This window comes from Chamaea fasciata, unplaced genomic scaffold (genome assembly GCF_029207755.1).
Source record: "Chamaea fasciata isolate MVZ Bird 193981 ecotype frontalis unplaced genomic scaffold, bChaFas1.0.hap1 SCAF_1, whole genome shotgun sequence".
Taxonomy (NCBI): Eukaryota; Metazoa; Chordata; class Aves; order Passeriformes; family Sylviidae; genus Chamaea; species Chamaea fasciata.
This window is the reverse complement of record NW_027094086.1, coordinates 90963171-90985133: the sequence shown is the minus strand read 5'-3', so window position 1 is coordinate 90985133 and position 21963 is coordinate 90963171. Positions and strand designations below refer to the sequence as shown.

At 40.2% G+C, this 21963-nt stretch overlaps 2 protein-coding genes and 1 long non-coding RNA gene across 7 annotated transcripts in view; 2 read left to right on the top strand and 1 right to left on the bottom strand.

Moving 5' to 3' along the window:
• LOC136292918 (uncharacterized) overlaps window positions 1–3291 on the top strand; it is a 22567-nt gene extending 19276 nt beyond the window's left edge. The window contains exon 3 of the long non-coding RNA XR_010721998.1: window positions 3121–3291. This is a non-coding gene — a long non-coding RNA (uncharacterized lncRNA). The remainder of the gene's footprint in view (window positions 1–3120) is intronic.
• Window positions 1–11700, bottom strand: part of KDM1B (lysine demethylase 1B) — a 27625-nt gene extending 15925 nt beyond the window's left edge. Inside the window, exons 1-10 of one of the 3 annotated variants that reach the window (XM_066189179.1) lie at window positions 11638–11700; window positions 11389–11455; window positions 8832–8934; window positions 7825–7949; window positions 5884–5973; window positions 4983–5094; window positions 4181–4297; window positions 3151–3189; window positions 1877–2081; window positions 632–816 (exon numbers count right to left, since the gene is read on the bottom strand). In XM_066189179.1, the coding sequence (XP_066045276.1) occupies window positions 632–816; window positions 1877–2081; window positions 3151–3189; window positions 4181–4297; window positions 4983–5094; window positions 5884–5973; window positions 7825–7949; window positions 8832–8921 (963 nt within the window). In that variant the 5' untranslated portion in view covers window positions 8922–8934; window positions 11389–11455; window positions 11638–11700. Of the gene's footprint in view, window positions 1–631; window positions 817–1876; window positions 2082–3150; window positions 3190–4180; window positions 4298–4982; window positions 5095–5883; window positions 5974–7824; window positions 7950–8831; window positions 8935–11388; window positions 11456–11637 lie in introns of those variants that run through there. The other 2 variants (XM_066189162.1, XM_066189170.1) reach the window with 2 other exon arrangements.
• Window positions 11514–21963, top strand: TPMT (thiopurine S-methyltransferase). 3 transcript variants are annotated; one of them, XM_066189210.1, is made up of 9 exons: window positions 11514–11540; window positions 12254–12414; window positions 13181–13273; window positions 14342–14474; window positions 15007–15059; window positions 19146–19220; window positions 19938–20023; window positions 20994–21038; window positions 21825–21963. In XM_066189210.1, exons 2-9 carry the CDS (start codon window positions 12275–12277, stop codon window positions 21938–21940), a joined length of 741 nt encoding a protein of 246 aa, XP_066045307.1. In that variant the 5' UTR covers window positions 11514–11540; window positions 12254–12274; the 3' UTR covers window positions 21941–21963. The 3 variants fall into 3 exon arrangements, with proteins under 3 accessions (XP_066045307.1, XP_066045311.1, XP_066045301.1); XM_066189214.1 differs by lacking the exon at window positions 11514–11540 and adding an exon at window positions 11696–11800; XM_066189204.1 differs by lacking the exon at window positions 11514–11540 and adding an exon at window positions 11885–12085.

Genomic DNA, 21963 nt, shown 5'->3' with positions numbered 1-21963 from the left:
GGTGTGTTCTATTAGTACAGGAATGGTATTGAAATGGATTCCTGTTTACAAAATGAATCTACATGGTGGCAATGTTCACAATGGCATTCCAGTAAAATCCATTCCAAAATGGCATTCTGAGGGAAAGGGAGTTTAATATCCAAAACCTTTCACATAAATGCAGACATTCATATCAGAAAACTTTGGAACGTAAAACTTCAGCCATTCCACTGAAGGCAGTCCCATAGGCTTAGCCTAAATAAAAAGACAGTCACTTCCGTGTCCAACAATCAGGTTGAAAAAAAAATCATAAAGCACCACAAAACACTGTTAAGCCATGTTCAAGCATCCCTTTAAAGAACTAATAGATGGGCAGGCACTGTAGAGTTTTAATAATGTAAAAAATTTTGATTTTTACTGCAGAAGAACCTCCTATGCATTACATTTAAAAAACCAACTAACCAAACAAAACCAACCAACCAAACAAAACCTCCCCAGCATGCCCCCAGGATCCAGCCAATCTTAGAATGGATTTTCAAAAACATGGGAGCAATTTTTCTGGTGCATACAGAGATATGCAAGAAGTGAGTCCTCATCCTAGAAAATCTGCTATTATTTTTAAACAAACAAATTTACTATCAGCATCTCTTACCTTGCAGTTTGTGTACCACAAAGCCAAAATCAAGTTTCTCAACGCCAGGTACATGGTAGGGTCTCGTGAATATTCTGGGAACTCATAGAGCTCATCCAGTTCCATGACATCTGGCCTCACACAAAGTGCTTTACCACATTCATTGGGCTGGTAGAAAGGCTGGAAATACTTGTTCATTCCTGCAACTGAATAAAGACACACCAGGAATTAGTCACACCCCATCATATCTTCATCGCTTCCTTCTCCCTCTAAAACAACCCATTGACCTCACACAGATAACTAGTAAGGAAGCTTTCCAGCCTCTAGGCACCTCCAGAATGATTCCATTTACATGGCCCTCCTCTCTCCTGCCCTCTAGGCTGTGCATTAGTTATTGTCCTGCTGCCTCATGGATACGCCTTGGACCTATCAGAGCTGAAGTTTTGTCAAAGAAACAGTAATGTTTCATGGCGCTCCAATGCCATGAGGAGTAAAATCTAAATTCAAGTCTGAGGACTAGCATCACTATACAGACTCGGGCAGTACTCTAAACTCCTTTCTTCTTCAACTCCCAATACTGCCCAGAGGGAGTAATACTTAATCATCTTCCACATTCAGTATTGGTAGCTCTATGTAATGAGGTTTTCTGTTAAGCAGATGTAACATCTGTTGGACATACGAACAGATTCCTTTTCAGCACCTAAGCAGAACAAAGCCTGCTAAGACAACACAGAAGCTGAAATTTCCTCAAAGCACTCTCTCTGAGATGAGTATGACAATCCTGAATTACCTTTCTCTATACCTGACCTATTCTGCTGATCTGCAGGCTGTCACAAAAAAATAAACTACACAGAATCTGAGTGCCTTAAGAAATCAAATTCTTTTCTTCAAAGCCCCCAAGATCCACAATATCAAAACTAGCAGAATCCTGGGTTGTTGTTTTTTTTTTTTAATAAATCTTCATTTCTTTAAGAATGCAAACAGTCTTTAAGTACCCACATGGTAATTTCCTGTTTCTATACACACGACAGTGGCACACAGAAAGCCTCTGCAGTCTGTGCTTACTCCTATAAGAAATGTATTACCTTTATCTTTCAAAGAACAAATGGCATCAAACGACAGAGGCAGTCACACAGAGACTGTGTGCTAGTGCTGAGAACAGAACCAGTGTTCTGAATCAGGGGAAGTAATATGCCTTATAAACTCTACATAAGACAAAATTTATCACATCTGTTTAAGCAAGAGTGCCCTGCAGATGGCCCTTACCAGTCACATTAGCCACGCTCTTTAAGTGCTCTAACTTCACAAGGTTGGATTCACCAGGTAACCGATTAGTGCTGGTACAGGAGGGACTCATGCCCACGCAGTCTGGATAATACGCAGCTAGAAAGGGAGCTGCCACACTGTCTTTCAGCAAAGGAGGGAGTATGAGCATGGAGTACCACCAATGGTCTGAAACTTCAGCCACTCTCTGGCCAAGTGGAGAAGTGAAGGAAAGAGGCGAGAAGAGAACATGTCAGTACTTTAAAAACGTTGAAAACTGAACCAGTTTCCACCCCCCCCATACAAAACTGAGACCAAAAAGCACTGGAAGGACCAATCTCAGAACTGCAAGTCATAAAGACATTTTCTCTCTCTCTTTCCCCTTCCTCAGCCTGACACAGAAAACCTGCAGTATTGATCTCTTCTCAGACATGAAATTTCACAAACTCCACACCACGTGGAAAGCAAAGAAAAAAGACATGCCGTAACAACACGTCTATGCCTTATCAGGCCCTTTATAAAACATTTACAGTCGCTTATGCATCCAGAAATCTGCACTTAGATAACTAAGTCCACACTAACTGGTAAATTTAATTTTGATTCTGCTATCCCCATCAAAGACCTTCTAGAACCCTAACAAACGTTAATGATTCACCCTTAATTTACAAGTCAGACATGCATTAGGGAAGCCAAGCCACAAAGCTTCTACAAGAGTAAACAATAAGCTCGAGTGTGTTCCCTGTGGTAGAAGTACCTCAGGTACACTTGTGAACACGGCTAATTAAACATAAGTTTATATGAAATCAGAAATGCAGGGTGACAGGATCACAAACCCCTTGAAACGCCAACATACATCTTATATATACATTTTGTATTATGAGGGAAAGGAGAGAGAAAACATGCTTAGACATTCTCTTGCCATCTTCAAAAAAGTGAACCTAGCATGACTAAAGATAGAAACCACCTGAAAGACAAGGAAATTTTAAGATGGGGAATTTTACTTGAAATTTGGCAACTGAATACTATTTTGCCTGATCAAAAATAAGAATTAGGAGTAAAATTTGAGTCACAGGCCACGACTGAAGGACACCACAAACTACTTGGTATGGTAAGGGAAAAGACTCTGTTGCAAGTAGTGTCTGACAGTTTCCTGAGCAAAATGCATAAATACTGACAAAATTGGCCAAAGAACCAAAATAAAAAAGGAAATAAATATGCCATGCTTTAAGATTGCTTTCATATTCTAGGACAAATGAGGAGGAACAGCCACTACTCACCAAGTCCTCAGGCATGGAACACTGGTCTGAGCCCTCAGTCTGAAAGAAGAGTGAATGGTATGAGAGCTATTTTTAAGCTGCATGGAAAAAAATTAAGTATAAAGCAAAATCATTTTCTATGGCATAATTCTCTAAATTAAAAAACAAAAAAAAGTGCCTTGTGTTAGCCTTCTGTGGTAGACAGGATTGTTAAAAGAAGAGTAGAAAAATGTATAGATTAAAAACACAATACACCATAAAGCACAAGCACTCTAAAAAATATTTCTCATTTGTTAAGATACTTTCTACTGATCAGACATTAAAATATACATCCTGTTCCATAAAATGGGGTGGAACACTGAAACAAAAATTCAGGAAAAAAAAATTCAGAATTTTAAAGAAAAATTCTGGAAATATCCCACATTTTTCCAGAGCAACTCTTCTAATCTAGACTATAAAAGAGAGTTTCTTATTTATTTTAAGAGTATCTTTCTCACAGAGTTTCAGAATTAATTGCTGACCCTTCAGGTTTTTATATGGTCACTATTTTCATGTTATGTTTTTTTTTTCATGTTATAAGTGCCATACAGATTCTATAGCGCTTTAAGGACTCTTTCAAATTTCAGGAGTAATCTTCATGCTAAAGCTGAAACTTTTTATGTAAAGCTCCATGAAAAAATTGATAGCAATTAGGAAAATCTCACTGAGCTTTTCACATGCTTTCTTCAATAATCGAGAGAGGCAAAACAAAACTGAACTGCGCATTTTGGTGTATGTCTATTTTGTACATGCTGATAGTAACCCCCTAGCTGAAGGATTTTACAATTGACTGTGCAGACAAAGATATTTCAGATACTTCTTTCTTGACATTTCCTTTCAGAAAACAAAGAGTCCAAGCAGCATGTAGGCCTGTCACTGTGCAGCTCTCCAGGCCATCCGATTATCATTTGACATTAGAGACTATGAGCAGCAAGCAAGAAGAAATTAATTTCTGCAAACAAGAAACACCGACTTGTTGAGTTTCAATATGAGCAAAACTGTTGTGTGGTACCTTGGTGGAATTGTTCAGTTTCATACCACATCTGTAGGTTTTTGCTATTTGTGGTGTTAGCTGGATTTCCTTTGTCAGCTGACGCCATTTACCACATTCTGGCTTTGTGCACTGCACCTACGAGTCAAAAAACAAACATGTTTTTACTTGTTTGTGATTACAGATAAGATTAGTGCAGCTTAAATAACCAATTAGAAAGAAGCTAGACGTGAGAAAGTTGTAATAATTGTTTGATACGTTCTTGTGTAATCAACAGGTCATAAGTAGTGTTTGATCTACAGAAATCTTGTACTCATCTCATGCAAAACTGAATTTCTGCACAGAATCTAAGGCCAAAATTAATTCAATTCCCCATTACTATGGTCTTCGGTGGACTTTGCAAGTATTACTTCAAAAATATATTCTTCAACACTTAAAGAAAAAACAAAAAAACCTCGAACAAAACACAACTACCACCAAACTTCCTTCCATTCCCATGTTTCTTCTGCTCTCTTTACCAGGGAAATACAAAAATATGATTTCAAAGTTGTTCACACTCAGTTTCCCTGCCAAATCTTATTCTACCTGAAAATCACAGTTGCTGCTTCACTGAAAAGAAACAGAAGATTGGTCTTTGTGGGATGTGCAGAAAGTCTCCAGTGGAGGAGCTGATCAGAATTTTTATCTTGTGCTTTTCCACAATCCTCTAATACTAGGGAAAAAAAGCCCACAAAAACTCAGTTGATCTGCTGCTTGAACAGTAGACTATCAGAAACACATCAGAACATCACATTCCTATTGAATAAATCACCTTTCACCTTACCCAGTAAGGAAGCTGTTGATCAGCCATAAAGGCTTTTGGACTGGGCTCACTTTTACCATTGCTTGTCCAAATCCTTTTCCAGGCAGTGTATTTCTCATAACCATCTTTATGGCTAAGAAGAAAGAAAACAGCAAGCAGTCAGAAAATTTAGTATCTCGTTTGTTTCAAGCAGTAACAGTTACTCTAAAATTAAACATTGTATATAAGAACAGAGAAATAAGTCTGTAGAGAGCACTGTATTTCTGCTGTTAAAAGGGGAGAATCATGGTTCTTTTGACAGCAGTAAATGGCATCCTGACCATTATGTCCAGTTGTTTATGAGCACAATTCCTGGTATCTAAGGCCTGGACTGAGTGATGGGTACTGCTGAGCACATAAGCACACAAAAGTCTTGGGAGAACTGGATGTAACTCCCACTCAAATGGGAAGGAGCTTGGAGCTGAAAGCACTCTGTCAGCCTGACAAGAGTCTTCATGGTCACTGAACCACAAGAGTTAAACTGATTTCTAACTGCTTTTTATTGTACTGCTTTAAAGAGGCAAGGCCTCCCAAATGCACAGTGTAAAGTGAACTTATAAAGGAAAATACATTTACTTATAATTGTTCTCATAATTTAAAATTCTCTGACATTGTTTTTCAAAAAGACAAAAGCTTCAAAATAATTGCACACACAAACCAGCCTGCCTTAACTAACCAGTTTTGTTCATGCTGCGCTGTTTAAGTTGATTAGTCCATACAACATCTGCAGTTTTATCATCAATGTCTAAGCCTCACTCTGACCAAAGCAAGCCCAGAGGACTAATCTTTGTATTATGTTTATGTACATGATGTTTCAGCAGCTGTAACAGCTGCCAAATTTTAATAAGCTCTGAAAGGACACAACCTTAATTGGTATATCTACCTTCGGTAATAGTGGTCAAAACATTCATTGCAGAAGTGCTCCCCACAGGACAGATGATACCATCTAGATGTATACCCATTTTTTGCACATCTGTAATGCAGAAGACATAAAAATAGTTTTATAGTACATTTAGGGGGGGGAAAAAAATCTTTCTATAGACAGTAACACATTCTAGAATGTGAACAAAATATTCAGAACAAGCCAGGGTTTTATGTTACATTCACGAAGGCTGACTTGCACAGGGCACTACTACAGCCATACAAATAACAATAAGGTCATTTCAATTGTCTCAAACATTTCCAGTTTCCAAGCTAAGCAACACCAGATGCAAGGGAGGCAAAGTGTACACAATGTGCAGTTTTATAGTTGGTCTGGCTTCCAGCAGCCTCCCTCTAACAATGGTCAACTGAGCCTGTCTTTAGTACCCTTTAAGCAGGCATTTCCTGAACATGAAACAGTGAATATGTGCTGTGACACACAAAGCATTTTGGAAACGTGTAAGATGACAAAGCTTCTCTCCACAAGAACTTTCACAAGAACTTAGAGTTCCTTTACTTTGTTGCATTTTGTTCCAATATTAGTGCAGAGTTGGGAGGGATCATTTAAATTAGCATTTTTCGTGTACAAGTGATCAGTTGATTAATAAGTCATTACAATGTTCTGTCCCCAGAACAACTGACAAAACTATAAAGGCAAATTTGAACACAAAACAGATGTTGCCTATTTTTTTCTCATGAACAACTTGTGATTTTAACCCAGTGAGACAAAACCCTAAGGAAGCAGTTATGCATTCTGGGCATTTGTTCTTTACTACTCTCAAAAAAAAAAAAAAAAAAAACATTACAAAGATTACATTCATCAGACAAAGCAATTGTTCTTCATTTAGAATACTCTCATTGAACTCAATGAAGTTATTCAAGATAAATGCACAAGGTAAAAAGCAGTGACCTAAGCTACTAACTCAAATAGCCATGAAATGAGCTGATCTCAAATAGATACAGTTGAAAGTATGTACTTGGGGGGGTGGGAAAGGTGAAAATCAAAATATTAAAATAACAGTTCAAGAAGATGAGTAAGCAGTATGTGTTGTTTACTAAATAAAAACTGTAATATCACCAATGCATATCTTACAGGTGCTCACTTCCCAGACAAGTCTCTCAGGCAACTGCCAAAACACTTGGCTTCCCTATGACAACATCCAAAATACACTGACTTCCTGCCACCAAAGAAAAATCCATGGATATAACTAAATGAAGCACATAATTAGTTTTATTTATTTTTCCATGCTATAAAGAAGGAAAGTTTGTCTCAATTATCAGGGAGGGAGGAGTGCTACATAACTGCAGTGTGCCTGCTTCATAATGTGATCTAACCTGTTGCCTATTATAGGTATACTTGCCAGTATCATGCATTCAAAACCACCAGGGTCAGAATGCAAAAGTACTTGTGAAAGTGCAGAGAAAGTGTACAAGAGCAAAGAGTTCAGATAAGTATGACTGTCTCTCCTAAGACCTAAAATTTCAAGGCTAGAATCTCACCTCAGGCTGCAAAGCATTCCAGTGTAACAGTGGTAAAGACTTTCTACAGTAAATGACAGTTTCATTTTCCATCTTGAAAGCAACTTTAGCTTTCTCAGATTACACTTACATGCTCTCACTTTCACAGAAGCAAGGCATGTTCCAGAGAACACCACTAATTACATAAATAAGCATATCCCAAAGATACTCTGTATGTGAATTAGCAACTTGCACAGGAGAAAGTTATCCACAACAGGAATAACTTGTGACATTTTCTTGGCATCTTAGGACTCCTATTAGCAGTATCTTTCAATTCTCCCTCTACATTTAGATATGAAGGAATTTTTGAGAATATAATTAGAATCCTAAACTTCAGCTGCAGATTTAGAAAGTCCATGAAAAATGCAAATAAAAACTAACAAACCTTTCTGCTGCACTGGCAAAGCAAACAGGACATGTGGCAGTGCATCCAGCTTTTTCACACTTTCTGTATTTCTTCTCTGACGCTTCATCATCATCATCTGCTGCTTCAGCCGCTTTCTTCTTCACCTAATAGAGAATAGATGGAACCTGACCATAAATGACACAAATGCATCTTCCACAAAGCAGCATTCAGACAGTTTTGCAGTTTGTCAGGGGCATCCCATAGTTAAAACGATCCTAATGAAAATCTTTGTAGCCATTGTGAAATAACTGCAACACGAAACAGCTGTCAAATTAGGTCAGTTTTTTCTACTAAAAAAGAACAAACAAAAACCCACCAAAAAAAACCCCAAACCCACAGTAAGACTGGAAATATCATTTATATCTAAAAATATCTTGTCTTGGTCAAATTGATGGCACTGAAGAAATTAGAAGCAAAGCTTACAGTTTAAATAGTATTTTAAGCTCCATCATGTGTTAATGAGTCAAGCCTCATGCATTCATTTTACTTCTCCTTTGGAAAATCTCTTTTATTATACTTACTAATTACAAGTGATATTAATTACAATTATTATTATCAATACTTATTGATATTAATTAGTCCTATCTGTGCCTCAAATAAAATATTAGGGTAGGCTTAGGAAATTTTTTTCAATACAAAACTGTATACCAAATGTCTCTTCTTGGCCTCAAAGGTACTGTGTATTACGTTGTTTCAGGCCTCTCTCTGGATGGGCAGACAGCTTTGTCTATACAGAAATCTGTGACTGTATTTTTAACACATTAGGTACTTACAGGTTATATAGTGTATTTATCTTTTCTGAATATTGTTTGCAAAATGAGACACTTGGCATGCTTATTTACAGAATTAACTCATTCTCCTTCTCTGTGGATAAGTACTCTAAGACCTAACTTGCCCACAAGGAAGCCCACTTTCTTTACAAATGTCAACAGAAAATAAAAAATAGCAAAGTACAAACCCATGTGTTTTTAAATTATTATAAATACCTGTCTTCCAGAACTCCTCACAGGAAGGTTGTCTGGAGACTGATCTGAAGAACATGCCTTTTTCTTCGTCCGTAGCCTTCCCGTTGACATTGTATTGTTAGATCTGAAAAAAGGTAGGCAATAGTTAGTTAATTTAAATTGCTTGATTTTGCAGAGCTAATCACAGCACTCACAATACTGCTTTTCACAGAGTTACCTAGGTAAGAATCTTTTCAGCTTGACTGTTAATTTGAGAGGAAAATGGGAATGAGGCATTACGGGAAAGGAACGATACTACTATTTTAAACTAAATTCGTAGTTAAGATTAGGTCCCTGAGTACATCTTGACAGACTGTTCCAGATCAGCATATCCTGGATTTCAATAATCTGATTTGCATTATGTGAAGACCTGGACTGGAATTTGGGTTGGCAAAGTGAACAGACACCAGCTCAATGCTGATGCAAGCGTTCAAATACCACTCATCCTGCTAACTGCTGATTTATTGGCAGCAAGAGATTTGCACTGTAAAGCACTTTTCCAAACAGTGGAAACTGAAGAAACATTTAATACCAGATGAACAACCAGTTCCAAGACTTGCACAGCCATCTATGAAAAGTCATCAGAATTTGAAATCTGGACTGCCATTATACTGCAGCTGTAAGTGACTGGGATATTATGAAGTTTGTTGTTAAGTATTCTACAGGACAAAATAAAAGATTTATGGCATGAGAGCGCTCTATAACTGTCTTTGACTGCATTAGTAGGAGCACAGAATGGACCACAGTTAACTATGTAAACTAGAAACCATAGAGTGTGAGAAGGTACGATGCAGAAACATGAAAGCGTATTTTAAATGGTACTATCAAAGGCATTCTTTTCACAAGGAGTAAAGGACAAAGACAGCCTAGAGCAAGAAGTAAATCTAAAGAGTGCTCTACAGCATACAGAAAAGAAGTGGAAATAAACCCCTTATACTACAGCAGTGCAAGATGAATGTTACCTTGTTGTTATAGGAATCAGTTTGAAATAAAGTTTTTGGGAGGGTTTTTTAATATATATACATTAGACTTCTCAATTCTCCCTGTTTCAGGATGCAACTTCCTTATACAAGCTGTCAGTGATGGACAAGGCAGCAGTATCTTCCTTCAAAAATTCCATTGAAAGTCAACATAACAGAAGGAGAGTGGGAATTTTTATAAAATTTTATATTAAGCTGATTCAAGTCAAGTAAATTAGTGCTTTGTTCTCCTCTCAAGATAGAAGAAAATATTTTTGAGAGGAAGAGAAATCACACAAGGATATCCACATAAGTGAAAAATTACTTCAAACAACCCAGTACAAAATTAAACTTCATTTCTTGCATGTATCCCCTCCAATTACAACTAGCCAGAGGTAGGAATAAAATTATTAAGTCAATCTCTATTACCTAAAAAAAAGAAAAAAAAAATTAGCATCACTTCACTGTAACTTACCACTGTATGAGGGTGGATGAGGTTGGAGAGTAAAGGAAACCAACCAGTTTCATTTACATGAGATTTCCCTAAACTGTTGCAAACGCCCCAGAAAATGGTGGCTTTTTTCCCCTAGAGCTTTCTTTATGTATCAGTGGCACAACAGGATCTCTCTGTGTCACCTAAGCTTCTGATGGTAAATAATCGTTCCGACATGCCACGGTCCTTGGAGCCAGAGGCTTCCAACTGAGCAAGGAGTGCCGAGCAAGGCACCAGGTGACTCATTTTGGTGACCATCAGGTGATCACGGTCTGCTGCTGCTGTGGGGCCCTTTTATCCAAGAAGGTAAAAGAGCATGCAAATTTTGCACTGTGTACGTGGGGAGCAGAAAAAGTGTCAGTTACCAATCACCAGGAAGTTTGGTAAAAATGTTTCAGATTCAGAGAGGCTGCCCATTTTGAAAGGCAGAGGTCAATTGTACAGAATCACAGACTTATTTTTCCTCTTACGCCTTCAAGAGAGGTAAGAGGGAGGTGGGGAGAAAGGGAGAAAAAGATCAGGTGTATGATACTTTGTTCCCACTTCCCCTGACAAACCAAAAAACACCCTCCCAAAAACCCACAGATTTGTATAGAACAAACATGGCTTACTCTACTAAGCTTTACATGACTTTGCATCCTATCCTATAGACATCTTACTGGCTGAGAAAATAAGCCCCTTAAAAGAAGAGAGATGCATAATGCGCTGTCACATTCAATAACGTTTCATCCGTCTGTAATGCGTGGCCTATATTGGAAAGCTTTGTGGGGTTTACCTGCACAGTTGGCAGCAAGTTTGTGTTTGGGGAAGAGAAAAAAAATTAAGAAAAGAAACCACACAGACACACATTGTCAGAGACGGAGAAGAAGCGAGAGCGGCCTGATTACCACGGGGAGTGCGCACACCTCCAAAACTCAGCCCGAGTAAAGCGGCGGCGCCCAGCCCCGCCGGCCGCGGCTGTGACAGCTGGCGGCGGGCGGGGGTCCCGAGGGGCACCCCGGGGCAGGGCTGCCCCGGAGCCGGGCGGCGGTCCCGGCGGTGCCGGGCGGCGACGCGGCAGGCGCTGCGGTCGGCGCCTGGCACTCACCTCGGGGCCGGGTCACTCGGGGGCCGGAGACCACATTCACGCGTGTCCGCGCCGCCTCCTGCTAGAGCTGCAGCGAGGAAAAGAGGGTGGAGAAGGGGGAAGGAAGGGAGGGAGTGAGAAAGAGAAGGGGGAAGGAAGAGTGAAGCTGGGAGGTGAGGACGGGGGCAGCGCCGGCACCTGCCCCGCCACCCCGGGGAGGAGCAAGCGGCCCCGCGGTGGGCGCTGCAGCTGAGAGAGGGAGTCACTCACCGCCGCCGCCATCCCCACCGCCATCCTCCTCCTCCCCGGTGCCGTGCACCCTCAGCCCGCCTCCTCCTGCCGCTGCTTCCGCTCTCCGCGGTGCGTAGCGAGGGGGAGGGCGGGGAGGCACCGCCCCGGCCCTGCCGCCCTCGCGGGACCCGCGGCCGCGCAGGTACCGCGGCTGCCGCTGCCGGGGCGGGGGGCGCCGAGGGGGCGGTGAAGGGGGCGGTGCTGAGCGGCCACGGGTCCCCCCGCGGGTCCCCCGGCCCCGAGCAGCCGCTCGCCCCCGCCTCCTGCCCTCGGGTTTCACGGGAGAGAAATGTCGGCATCTCCCTCCCCCGTTAGCGGGGTGGGGGTGCTTCCCGATGGGTGCGAAATGGAAAGCCACCGACGGTCCCACAGTGCTGGACAGGCGCGTTCAGCCGCCCCGGGAAACGGGGGCTGGCCGAAGCTATCGGTAGCAAAAGTGTGCTGATTGCTCTGTCGCGTTCGGTGCAGCTACGTTGCGACTATCACCGAATTGTGATCCCTTGAGATCTACTAAATTTTTGTCCGATTCGAGGAAGTAAGAGCCAGTTCCAAACTATGAATTGGGTGGGGGTAATTCTTCTCTCTTTTTTCACAGCTACAAGCACTCCCTGGAGACATGGACCCCTCAGCGGATGCATCCGGGCTCCTGGAAGACTCTGATGTTGGGTCTCAGAAAGAGAGAGTGGTGACTGAGGAGGAATGGCTACAAAAATGGGAAATGGGTAACATCGGATTTCACAAGGAGCAAGGGCATCCGTACGTGACTTCACTCTTCTGCCTAGCTGTTTTAAGTAATGCCATTAGATGAGTGGCTTGGCTCATTCGAGAAACTTTTAATTGAAAATGGAACATTTGCAAAAAGCAAATAAGCTTACATGGGCACAGCTTGAAACAAAAATAAATATAGATATTTTTGTGACCTACATTTGTCAAAGGACAGAGAAAAGAAAGGATTGAAATTAATTTAGAGCTTTTACACTTGAATCAGGTTTTAAACCTTAGAGCTTGGATAGTTTGGCTAGAAAGTCTTAAATTTTCTGATGGAGAAGCATTGCACTATTGTTCATGTTGTGAAACAGGGCTTGAAACAATGTGCAGAGGGCATCAGAGCACTACCATGCAGTAAATGGACCTAAGAGAGCAAACCTGGTTATGTAGTCTTTCAAGACTTCCAGAAGTGATTTGCTTGATGCAGAAGTTTCATAATCATTCTGTTTAAAATCTCTGTTATGGCCCTCTTAGAGGTGGGTTGGTTGGATTGTTTACTTGCAAAGACAAACAGAAAATAGAACAAACAGAAATGTGTTATTTCTGAATGACATGAAATTAACTTTCTTACTTTGTAAATGGAAGGTGAATGCTTTTATGTTTTTATTTCTAAAGGCATGAAGCAGATTGAGCTAATAACATGTGTGCCATCATGGAGTTTTTGTGCTACCTGGCATAGGGTGTAGCACTTGGCTTTTCATGTGCCAGCACAAATACTCACAGAGTTAAGTAAAACGTGTCTATTCTTTTGCAGGCTCCTCCAAAAGTATCTGGATGTTCTTTTAAATGGCAGGAGTGGACTGAAGATATTTTTCCCACTTTGTGGTAAAGCAGTAGAGATGAAATGGTAATACACAGATAATAAGAGAAAAAACTTTATTTGATGTAGGGAGGGAGGGTGGGAGGGAGAGGAGGAATTCCCAACCTTATATTGACTGGTGGAAATGTGCTACATTTCCACTGCTAGGAAAGCAGTGTCACTGGAAGCTGAAGGGAGGAGGAAACTGGTGTGTGGTATAGTAGCATAAATTGAATGGATCAAGTCTGACCTGAAAGTCCACCTGATTGTCCCAAGTTCAGCTTGGGGAATGCTGAATTTAGATGGACAGAGTGACTGAAGCTACGCTCTTTACCTCTGCTTCTTTTCATAGCAATGCTAGTTTAAATTGCCCACAATGAGGTCAGTTGTGTCAGACAACATTTTCAAGAGATTATGTGGCATGCCACTCTGGAAATTTAAATTATTTGGGCTAAATGTAACTTTCTCTTTTTTTATACTTCTCTTTTTACTTTTAACTTTTTTTTTTTTTTTTCCACGGGGAGAGGGTAGTGAGGGAATGTTGTATTTAAAATTAGTGCCTATATAAGCCAGTGTTTTTCCTTAGAGGGAGGGAGCACAAACCAAAATGCATTGCATCTTCAAGTAATCCAGCTATCAGGTTTTATCACAGTAAGTATTTCCTAGGCTGACTGTGGGCTCTGACACACATTGGTGTTTTGCTGAGCTGCAGCAGCACGGAAGTTACCGCCTGCCAACCCACAGAGGCAGCTGGGTGGACAGCGTGCCTCAGTGACCTCAGTTCAGAGCACAGCACCTTTCTGAAATGGACAGTTTCTCAGTGTGATCACCTCTGTTTTCATCAAGTTATTAGGAATAAATAAATAATTCATTAAATCTAAATAAAGCATGTAAGTCCTCCTCAACTGTATGCTGAGTGGTGCTAATTTAAGCTCAGATCATGGAAGGAAGATATTCAATATAATTTGAACACTTCAGAAAGTCAGGATTAGATATATCAGGGCATCCTAAAACTAGGCTTTCCCTAATGAATAAATGATGCATGGGAGATACTCATTTTGCCCAGGCTGGGGGCCTCATGTAAACCTGGGTCCTCTCCCTCTCTCTTATGTGCAGGCTGGCAGACATGGGGCACAGCGTTGTTGGTGTGGAAGTCAGCGAGCAAGCAGTGAAGGAATTCTTTTCAGAACACAGTCTGCCTTATTGTGAGGAGCCAGTCCCTGAGATTTCAGGAGCAAAAATGTTCCAGGTATGCCTCCTGTGTTGTCAAATGATCTGGTGTGGTTAATCACGCAATGCTGGCATAACTGAGCAAATAAGTCATTCTGCTTTTATGCGTCTGTTTTACTGGTTATCATTCACCTCTCCTGAAGAGGTCTAAAAGGAAGCTCTGAATTGTATTTTTGCACTGAGAAGTTGTTATTCTTCTAAACTTACTACTTTGCCCTTCTTATGACAGTAAAGCACCCGAATGTAGAAGGAATGTATTTTAAAACTGGACAGTTGCACGCCTTGATAGATTAGAACCTCTCTAGAGGGGATCAGAAGAGTTACCTCAGTAAACTAAAACTAAAAATATTTCTCAATTTTTCCCCATTACACATAAATGTATTTTTTAAATTTCATTTTTAATAGTGTATATTAATTTAAATTTAATGTAATTAATTTAAAATTCATTTTTAATAGTGTATGGGTATATTTAAAGATGTGAAGTGTAAATATATACTTAAGAGTGCCTATTTAAAGACAGATAAGAATTGTTTCTTTTGCTTTTATTGTAGAGTACCTCTGGCAACATTTCCCTCTACTGCTGCAGTATTTATGATTTGTCCAGGTAGGAATACTCATCGTGTTTCACAATTCTCCATAATCAAATATGTATTAATACTGTCCATTACTATCATTTTATTTGAATCAGGCAAAGATTTGTCAGGTCCTCTCAAGCAAACTTGTATTAATTTGTATGAGGAATTCGAGTGGCCAATGTCCAACAAAAGTCTAATGCCATTGCTAATCATTAAGGATGACAACTAATTATCTTTAAACGTGCTTCTTCTTCCAAGCCATTCTGTGAAAGTTATCAAAAAACTTTTTTGCTTTTACAGTAAAACCAAATTATCTTTAACATTACATATGAATTCTATGAAGCAAAACTTTAGCACAATCCCTTACTCAGAGTAACTTAGTAAAAGTAAAGAGAATATATCCAGAGGTGTCTTAGCACAGTAGTTTCCTCCTCCTACAGTTGGTACTCAGATGTGATTTTTGCTTAGATTATAAGGTTTTGGTGAAATTTTTTTGTGTTTGTTTGCTCTTTCAAACAACTGTCATGCACAAGAATTTGTTCCACAGCTCTTCAGTAAAAAGGAGGTAAAGTCTTAACATTTACTTCAGTGGGCTTTCCAGAACTAGTACATACAGGCACAACAGGTAGTTCAGGACACCAGAACACAGTGCTTACTATTGATCTTTTTTTTTTTTTTCCAATCTGCCAAAACACTGGAAAAAAGACTATTTATTACTAGAATCCAGAGTCTTTCAGACAGTAGACCATGACTGAGACTTCTGCTGCTGCAACTGACTCCAGTTGGTTAGAATAGTGTGTATATGTAAGAGTGACTGAAGCTATGCTCTTACCACTAAGGGCATATGTAACTAGTCTTGCATCAGATGGGGTGTGTATGAAAGTGCCTTTGTAGATACTGCCTGGTTTCTTACCCATCTTGTCCCTCCAGTGTAACTACCTGCTGCACTGTAGATTCCTTTAAATCTTTCTTGCTGTGAGTTGACAAGTTGCCCAAGAATTGCTTACATTTCTCTGAAATTTTTGAAAAATTCAATCACTTAAGTTTTGTAGCAAATAGTGTGGTGAAACCTGTAACTTCTGTCACAACATGGTGGAATTATACATTGAAATAGACAGAATTAGGTAATTAGTGAAAATTTCAGTGCATGTCACTGGATCCAGTACATAGCTTGTTGTCACAAAATAAATTGGTAGACATTCTGGATACAGAATGAACTGTATTCCCAACATCAGTCAGCAAATACATGTGACTAGAAAAATGCACACACACTTCTAGTTTCTGTGTACAGACAATTTGATTAATTACCCAGTAATTATGGAAATTAAACTTATTTCTCTCTTGCTGAGGCTGGCCTACTAACAGGTCCCTTTCATCTCCATTAGCCTAGCATTCATTAGAAGAAAACTCAGATGTGCTCCTGACCTTTGTCAGAATGGGATATTTCAAAGACTCTTGCTAGTTAAAGAGTAACAGGAATTACTGCTCTTTCTGGGAATTCTGGGACATATGTAAAACAGTTATATTACACAATCACTGTACTACCTCCTAGTACAATTATGGCTGCAAGACTTCAAAAGAAAATGAAAAATTGCATTTACTGAAACCACTAAACATATGCAGAGATAGAAATTCACAAGTTTACTCTTAAATCCAATGGGTTTTCTGCAGGTGTGTGAATCTCTGATTTACATGTTAAATTTTGTTAGATGTAGCAGTACCTAAACCATGCTGAATGCCATACAAGCACATAGCAGTGTGATACAGTGAAAGAGGTACACCCAAGGGAAGTGCGTCCTCATAACTTTGCTTCATCCTCACTCCACATCAGGATGAAAGACAGCTATGTGCCTCTCTTGACCTTTTCCTCATCACTTCATTGTGTTGTGAAGGAAATTGGATGTGCAGAGGGGCAAGGAGCACCCAGACACTCAGCAGGTCCTGAGATCTGGGCAGCCAGGAGACCAGGACTGGGACAAGGCCACAGGAGGAGCCTGCCTGCAGCCTGGGATGTCTGTAGGTCTTGATGAAATAGCTGAGGAGTAAAGTACATGAAATGCATGTATGGAGCCACTGCTGCCATTCCAGTTAGACCAGATTAAAGTTGGAAAGAAAAACCAAGTGCAGAAAACCTCAGTGGCTTGCCTGAGGTCACCCAGCAGACTCAGCTACGCAGAGAGGACAACAGCCTCCAAGCCTCAGAGGATCAAGTTTGTCCCCGCCCCACTAAACGTTCCTTTGTGCCCTGCATGTCCATTGCTTGTTTAACTGTCTCTTTAAAATGTCCTTTCAGTTACAAGGCTGGTTATTTAAATTAGATGCTTAGACTTGGCAAAATTTAAAAGAAGTCAGCACTTGGAAGTGTTATCATGCCTCATCACAGTAGAGTGGGAAATACAAGATCAGCTTGTATTTAGGTTAGATGTAGGCATCAGTAGGTTAGATGCCGGAGACTTAAAACAGTGCCATTGCAATGAAAATAGCAGTGGGCAGAGAGAAGTTCTCAAGGTTTAACTGTGGCTAAGGTGGTGGAACTAAGCACCACACTTGTTTAAGCTGCTTGCCCACTCCCCTATCATGAGATGATGGGGGGACGATCAAAAGGGTAAAAGTAAGAAAGAAACGTGTGTGGAGATGAAAACATTTTAATAATTTAAAAGAAATTTCCAAAAGTTGTAAGGGAAAGAAAAGAAAAAAACCAAACAAACAAACAAACAAACAAACAAAAAAAAAAAAAAAAAAAAAAACAAAAAAAACACCACAAAAAAGAACAACCAAAGAGAGAGGAGAATAAAACCCAAGAACAACAAGTGGTGCAAATGAAAGCAGTTGCCCACCACTAACCAAGCAACTGATGCCCAGCCAGCTGCCAAGCAGTGTCCCTATCTATCAACCTCCAATCCAGTTTTATTGTTGAGAATGGAGCCAGATGGTCTGGAATATTCCTTTGCTCAGTTGGGGTCAGCTGTGCCTGCTGTGTCCCCACCCAGTATCTTATTCATTCTTGTGCTCTCCAGCCTACTCACTGGTGTTCAGGGTGTGAGGAGCAGAAAAGGTGTTGGTGCTGTGTAAGTGCTGCTCTGCAGTAACTAAATCGTCAGTGTGTTATCAACATGATTGCAAGCATGCGAATGCAAATCCAACACAGCCCCAAGCAAGCCACTATGGAAAAAGGTAACTCTACCCTAGCCAAAACCTGTACAGAAATGAAGACAGAGGTGATGCAATTGGACTCTGACACCTGCCCAGTAGGCAGAAGGGTATTGCACAATTCCATGCCACATTTTTCTAAGTAAACTTACTCAAACTTTCTTTAAAATTATGCAGTTTACTTTATTACTACCTTACTGTCTAACCTCCTATTTTAATAATTACCAAACCCAAGACTCTTTCTCATTCCCAGATATTCTTGTCTTTTGTGTTACTCTGGCTGCTCTTACCACCCATTAATAAAGGCATTTCTTGATACTCTGGCTCACTTGCAGGCTTTGGGTGTCCACTGAAGCCATCTGCCAGCATATCCAGGAGCAAAACTAGTGTCTGCAGCAGAGTTGCACTGAGGCAAGCAGCAGTGCAACTTAGCTTTTCTAGCATTAAACAAATTGGAAGGTGAAGCCAGCTGTCCTGGGCATGTAGCTGGGAATTCAGGTGTCTAAAGCTACTGAATGTGCTGAGTCAATGATAGTGAAGCAACAAAGCACCTTCCTTAGCCTGCATATGAAATCATGCATGGGTTTTAGAAGGTGGTCAAGAACTGTTGATGTGCTGAGTGCATGTTAGACAGCAGGATGTGGTTAATGAACACCCAGACTGGTTGCCCAAATGTGTTAAAACTGCATTCCTTCCTCCTTGCCATGTCTCAGCAGCCCCTAATGAAGGGGGAGCACTGACCAATTCCCACACCGCTTTGCTGTTGCAGCAGGACGAAGGACCGGGGGGGTTTCTTGGGTTCCAGATCCTGTTGGTTTGGATTATGAAAATGCTGCATCATAACAAAAAGGTGGTGGGGAATCTGCATTGCTACCTGCAGAATCCTTGTGACCTCACAAAAGTGTCTGAAAGAAGATGAAGGTCCCTTTTTACTATTTTTAAGCCTTTTCCTTATCTCCTTATAGCTTGATAGTTGGCAAGTTTGATGGGGTTTGGGACAGAGGAGCTCTTGTAGCCGTGAATCCATGTGACAGACAACGGTTAGTAAATTGCATTGTTACTTTCTTTTCTCTGATGTATCAGTGACAAGTTTTTGATCCTGGCACTGGTTAATGACTCCTTTTTCATTTAAAGGACCAACCTACACAAGTTCTTCTCTACCACAAGCATCTGCTGCAATTGCAGAGTGCTGTACTCTTCCTTCAGGAAGCCACCCTACCTCTTGGTGGGAAAATATGTGGTTTGCTCCAACCCAGCAGAAGCAGAGCTGCAAGTCTCATCTGAATTCTGTTATTTCCTTTTCACCATGTCTACTTCTGTCTTTGCTCTTTTTCCCCTCGTTTTCCTTGATTACAAATTTTTGTTCTTGCCTATAGCCAGCCCAAATTTAGTTTGAATCTGCTCCTGGGATTTTTTAATTAGATACAGAATCTTCAATTCAAAATAATTTTAAAAGATCAGTACTGTACTATGTACTGTATTCCAAACTATGGCAGGTGAATACTTCATCTGTTAATCTTGACTTGAATGTGCAAAAAAAGATAAATGCTTGCTGATGAGGAATAAAGATAACTTTTATTTTATGTTTTTCATGTGCAGCATGAATTCTGTTTCTGAAATTTAAACTAAGTTTTGCTTAGTCTCTGTGCAGTTCAGTTCAAATTCTGTCTGCATAGAAATGCATTTTGTTGAATATTTTGAATGCCATGCTTGAATGCCTAACAAAAATAAGAAAGTATAATTTTTTTTCCTTTTAGCTATGCCAATTTGATGATCAACCTAGTGGAGAAAAATTCTTCTTATCTCCTTGTTACCGTTTCATATGATCCAAACAAACACAAAGGTGAGAACTTTGCACTGCTCATGTTGTGGTTTTGCTCTAATACAAATTGTATAAAACTATAGTAGATGTATTAGTATCTTCCTCAATATTTTTAGCTGCACAGCTTTGTTAGCTGGTGACACCAGTATAACCGTGTGTTGAAAAGTTTAGATATTGACCAAACTTGGGACTAAATTTGTGCTTTCTATAGCGTTCAGACATGCTGAGGGTAAGTTGAGGACAGTCATGGTATATTAACAAATGAAACTGTAAGTGTGGCTGCTACAATGAAGCTGGAAGTCAGAGCACTTAGTAACATCCTGTCTGGCCTGGGGAGCTTGAAACACTCCCAAGAACATCAGCTTCATGCTGTTTATCCAGTACTTGCAACCCAATGTGTTTCCCATCTTGTGCCTCTCTCTCAGCCAATACCACGCTCTGAATGTACTTGGAGAGGTGAAATTCTGTAAAATCATAAGATATTTTTCCTTTTATAGTTTTTATATTATGTACTGAAGTGGGAGATTCTTTAGTTAATATTAACTCACAAAAGAAAGATATCTTTTTCTGCTGTTGGGCCCCTCAGCATAATTATCCCCCCCCCCCAAAAATAGGTCTTGCTATCACCAGCAACAATAGTTTAATACATTGCTTTTCCTCTGACATTGTTCAGCCTTAATCATGCCACTGCAGTATAAACAGATTGTAGACTGGATTCATACGGCACACTGAGAGTGGTCATATCCATGTCACATTCATGATTCCCTGCTGCAGCTGGAGATGAAGCAGCAGCAACACCTGAAGCTGTCTGGCCCTCCAAGGTGCCACGAGTTCCTGGACATGTTTTCTGGTTCCTGCTGATGGTGTTATACCCTGGGGCCCAATTACAGGCCAGGTGCTGTGAGTCAAGGGGTTGGCTCGCCTACTGCAGTGTAAATTCTGTATTCTTCCCATGTCTCCTCCCTGATTAGCTTCACCCCTTTTCTTTCAGGCCCACCATTTTATGTTCCTGAATCTGAAATTAAAAGTTTGTTTGGTGAGTAAAATTTCACCTAACCTTTAATTTTTTTTCCAAAACACATAAAGGTGTTTATATGCCTCTACTTTACCCTGTGACGAGTGATACAGTCATTTGCTTCTTATCTAAAGGCTGTAGTCATGGACAAATACTGGGAAAAATAAATATCATTTAGCCACAGGGATTTTGCTGTCATGGAAAATTCTCAGTTCTTCAAAAGATATGAAGAAAACCCAAGAGACAAACAGTTTCTTGTCTCCCTTTGGTACCTTTTTATTCTTCCAGGATTCATACTGCAGTAATAATACTACAGTTATCCTGTAGCTGCAGTCTTAGAGTCCTGTTTGACCATTTTGTCTTTGCCTGCACCTCATCAACCAGTTGCCCTGGTTTTAATACAAGTCTTACCAGAGCTACAGTTTCTACTATTGTTTTGTGACAAAGAAGAAAAGTAACATGGCACTCAAAGAAAATGCTAAAAATGTACAACTCAAATCCATCAAAAGAATGAAATCTGGAGCTATGTCAGGAGTTTAATTTTAGGAGTTCCTCCTGCTGTGCTGTAATATCTCACTTTTAAATTTACAACTGTCTGAGACTGGCTGTGTTTGTGTGCAATGAGTCATTGGCATAGACAGTTGCATCCCTGTGTAAAAGAGCAATTAAGTTTCCCCCAGTGCATTTATGTCATTGTGTTAGGCACTGTGGGGAAATCTGTGGATAAGATTTTTTTTTTTTCCTGGACAGTTTGCATTTTTCATTGGCTAATCATTCACTAATTTGTTTTTCTTGCCTCCTTTTCAGGCAACTGCTGTGAGATTAGGTGTCTTGAAAAAGTTGATGATTTCTCAGAGAGGCACAGACAATGGGGACTAGATTATTTTCTGGAGGTGCTATATCTACTAAAGTTTGTAGCTTGATTAAAATTAATTAAAATAACCTG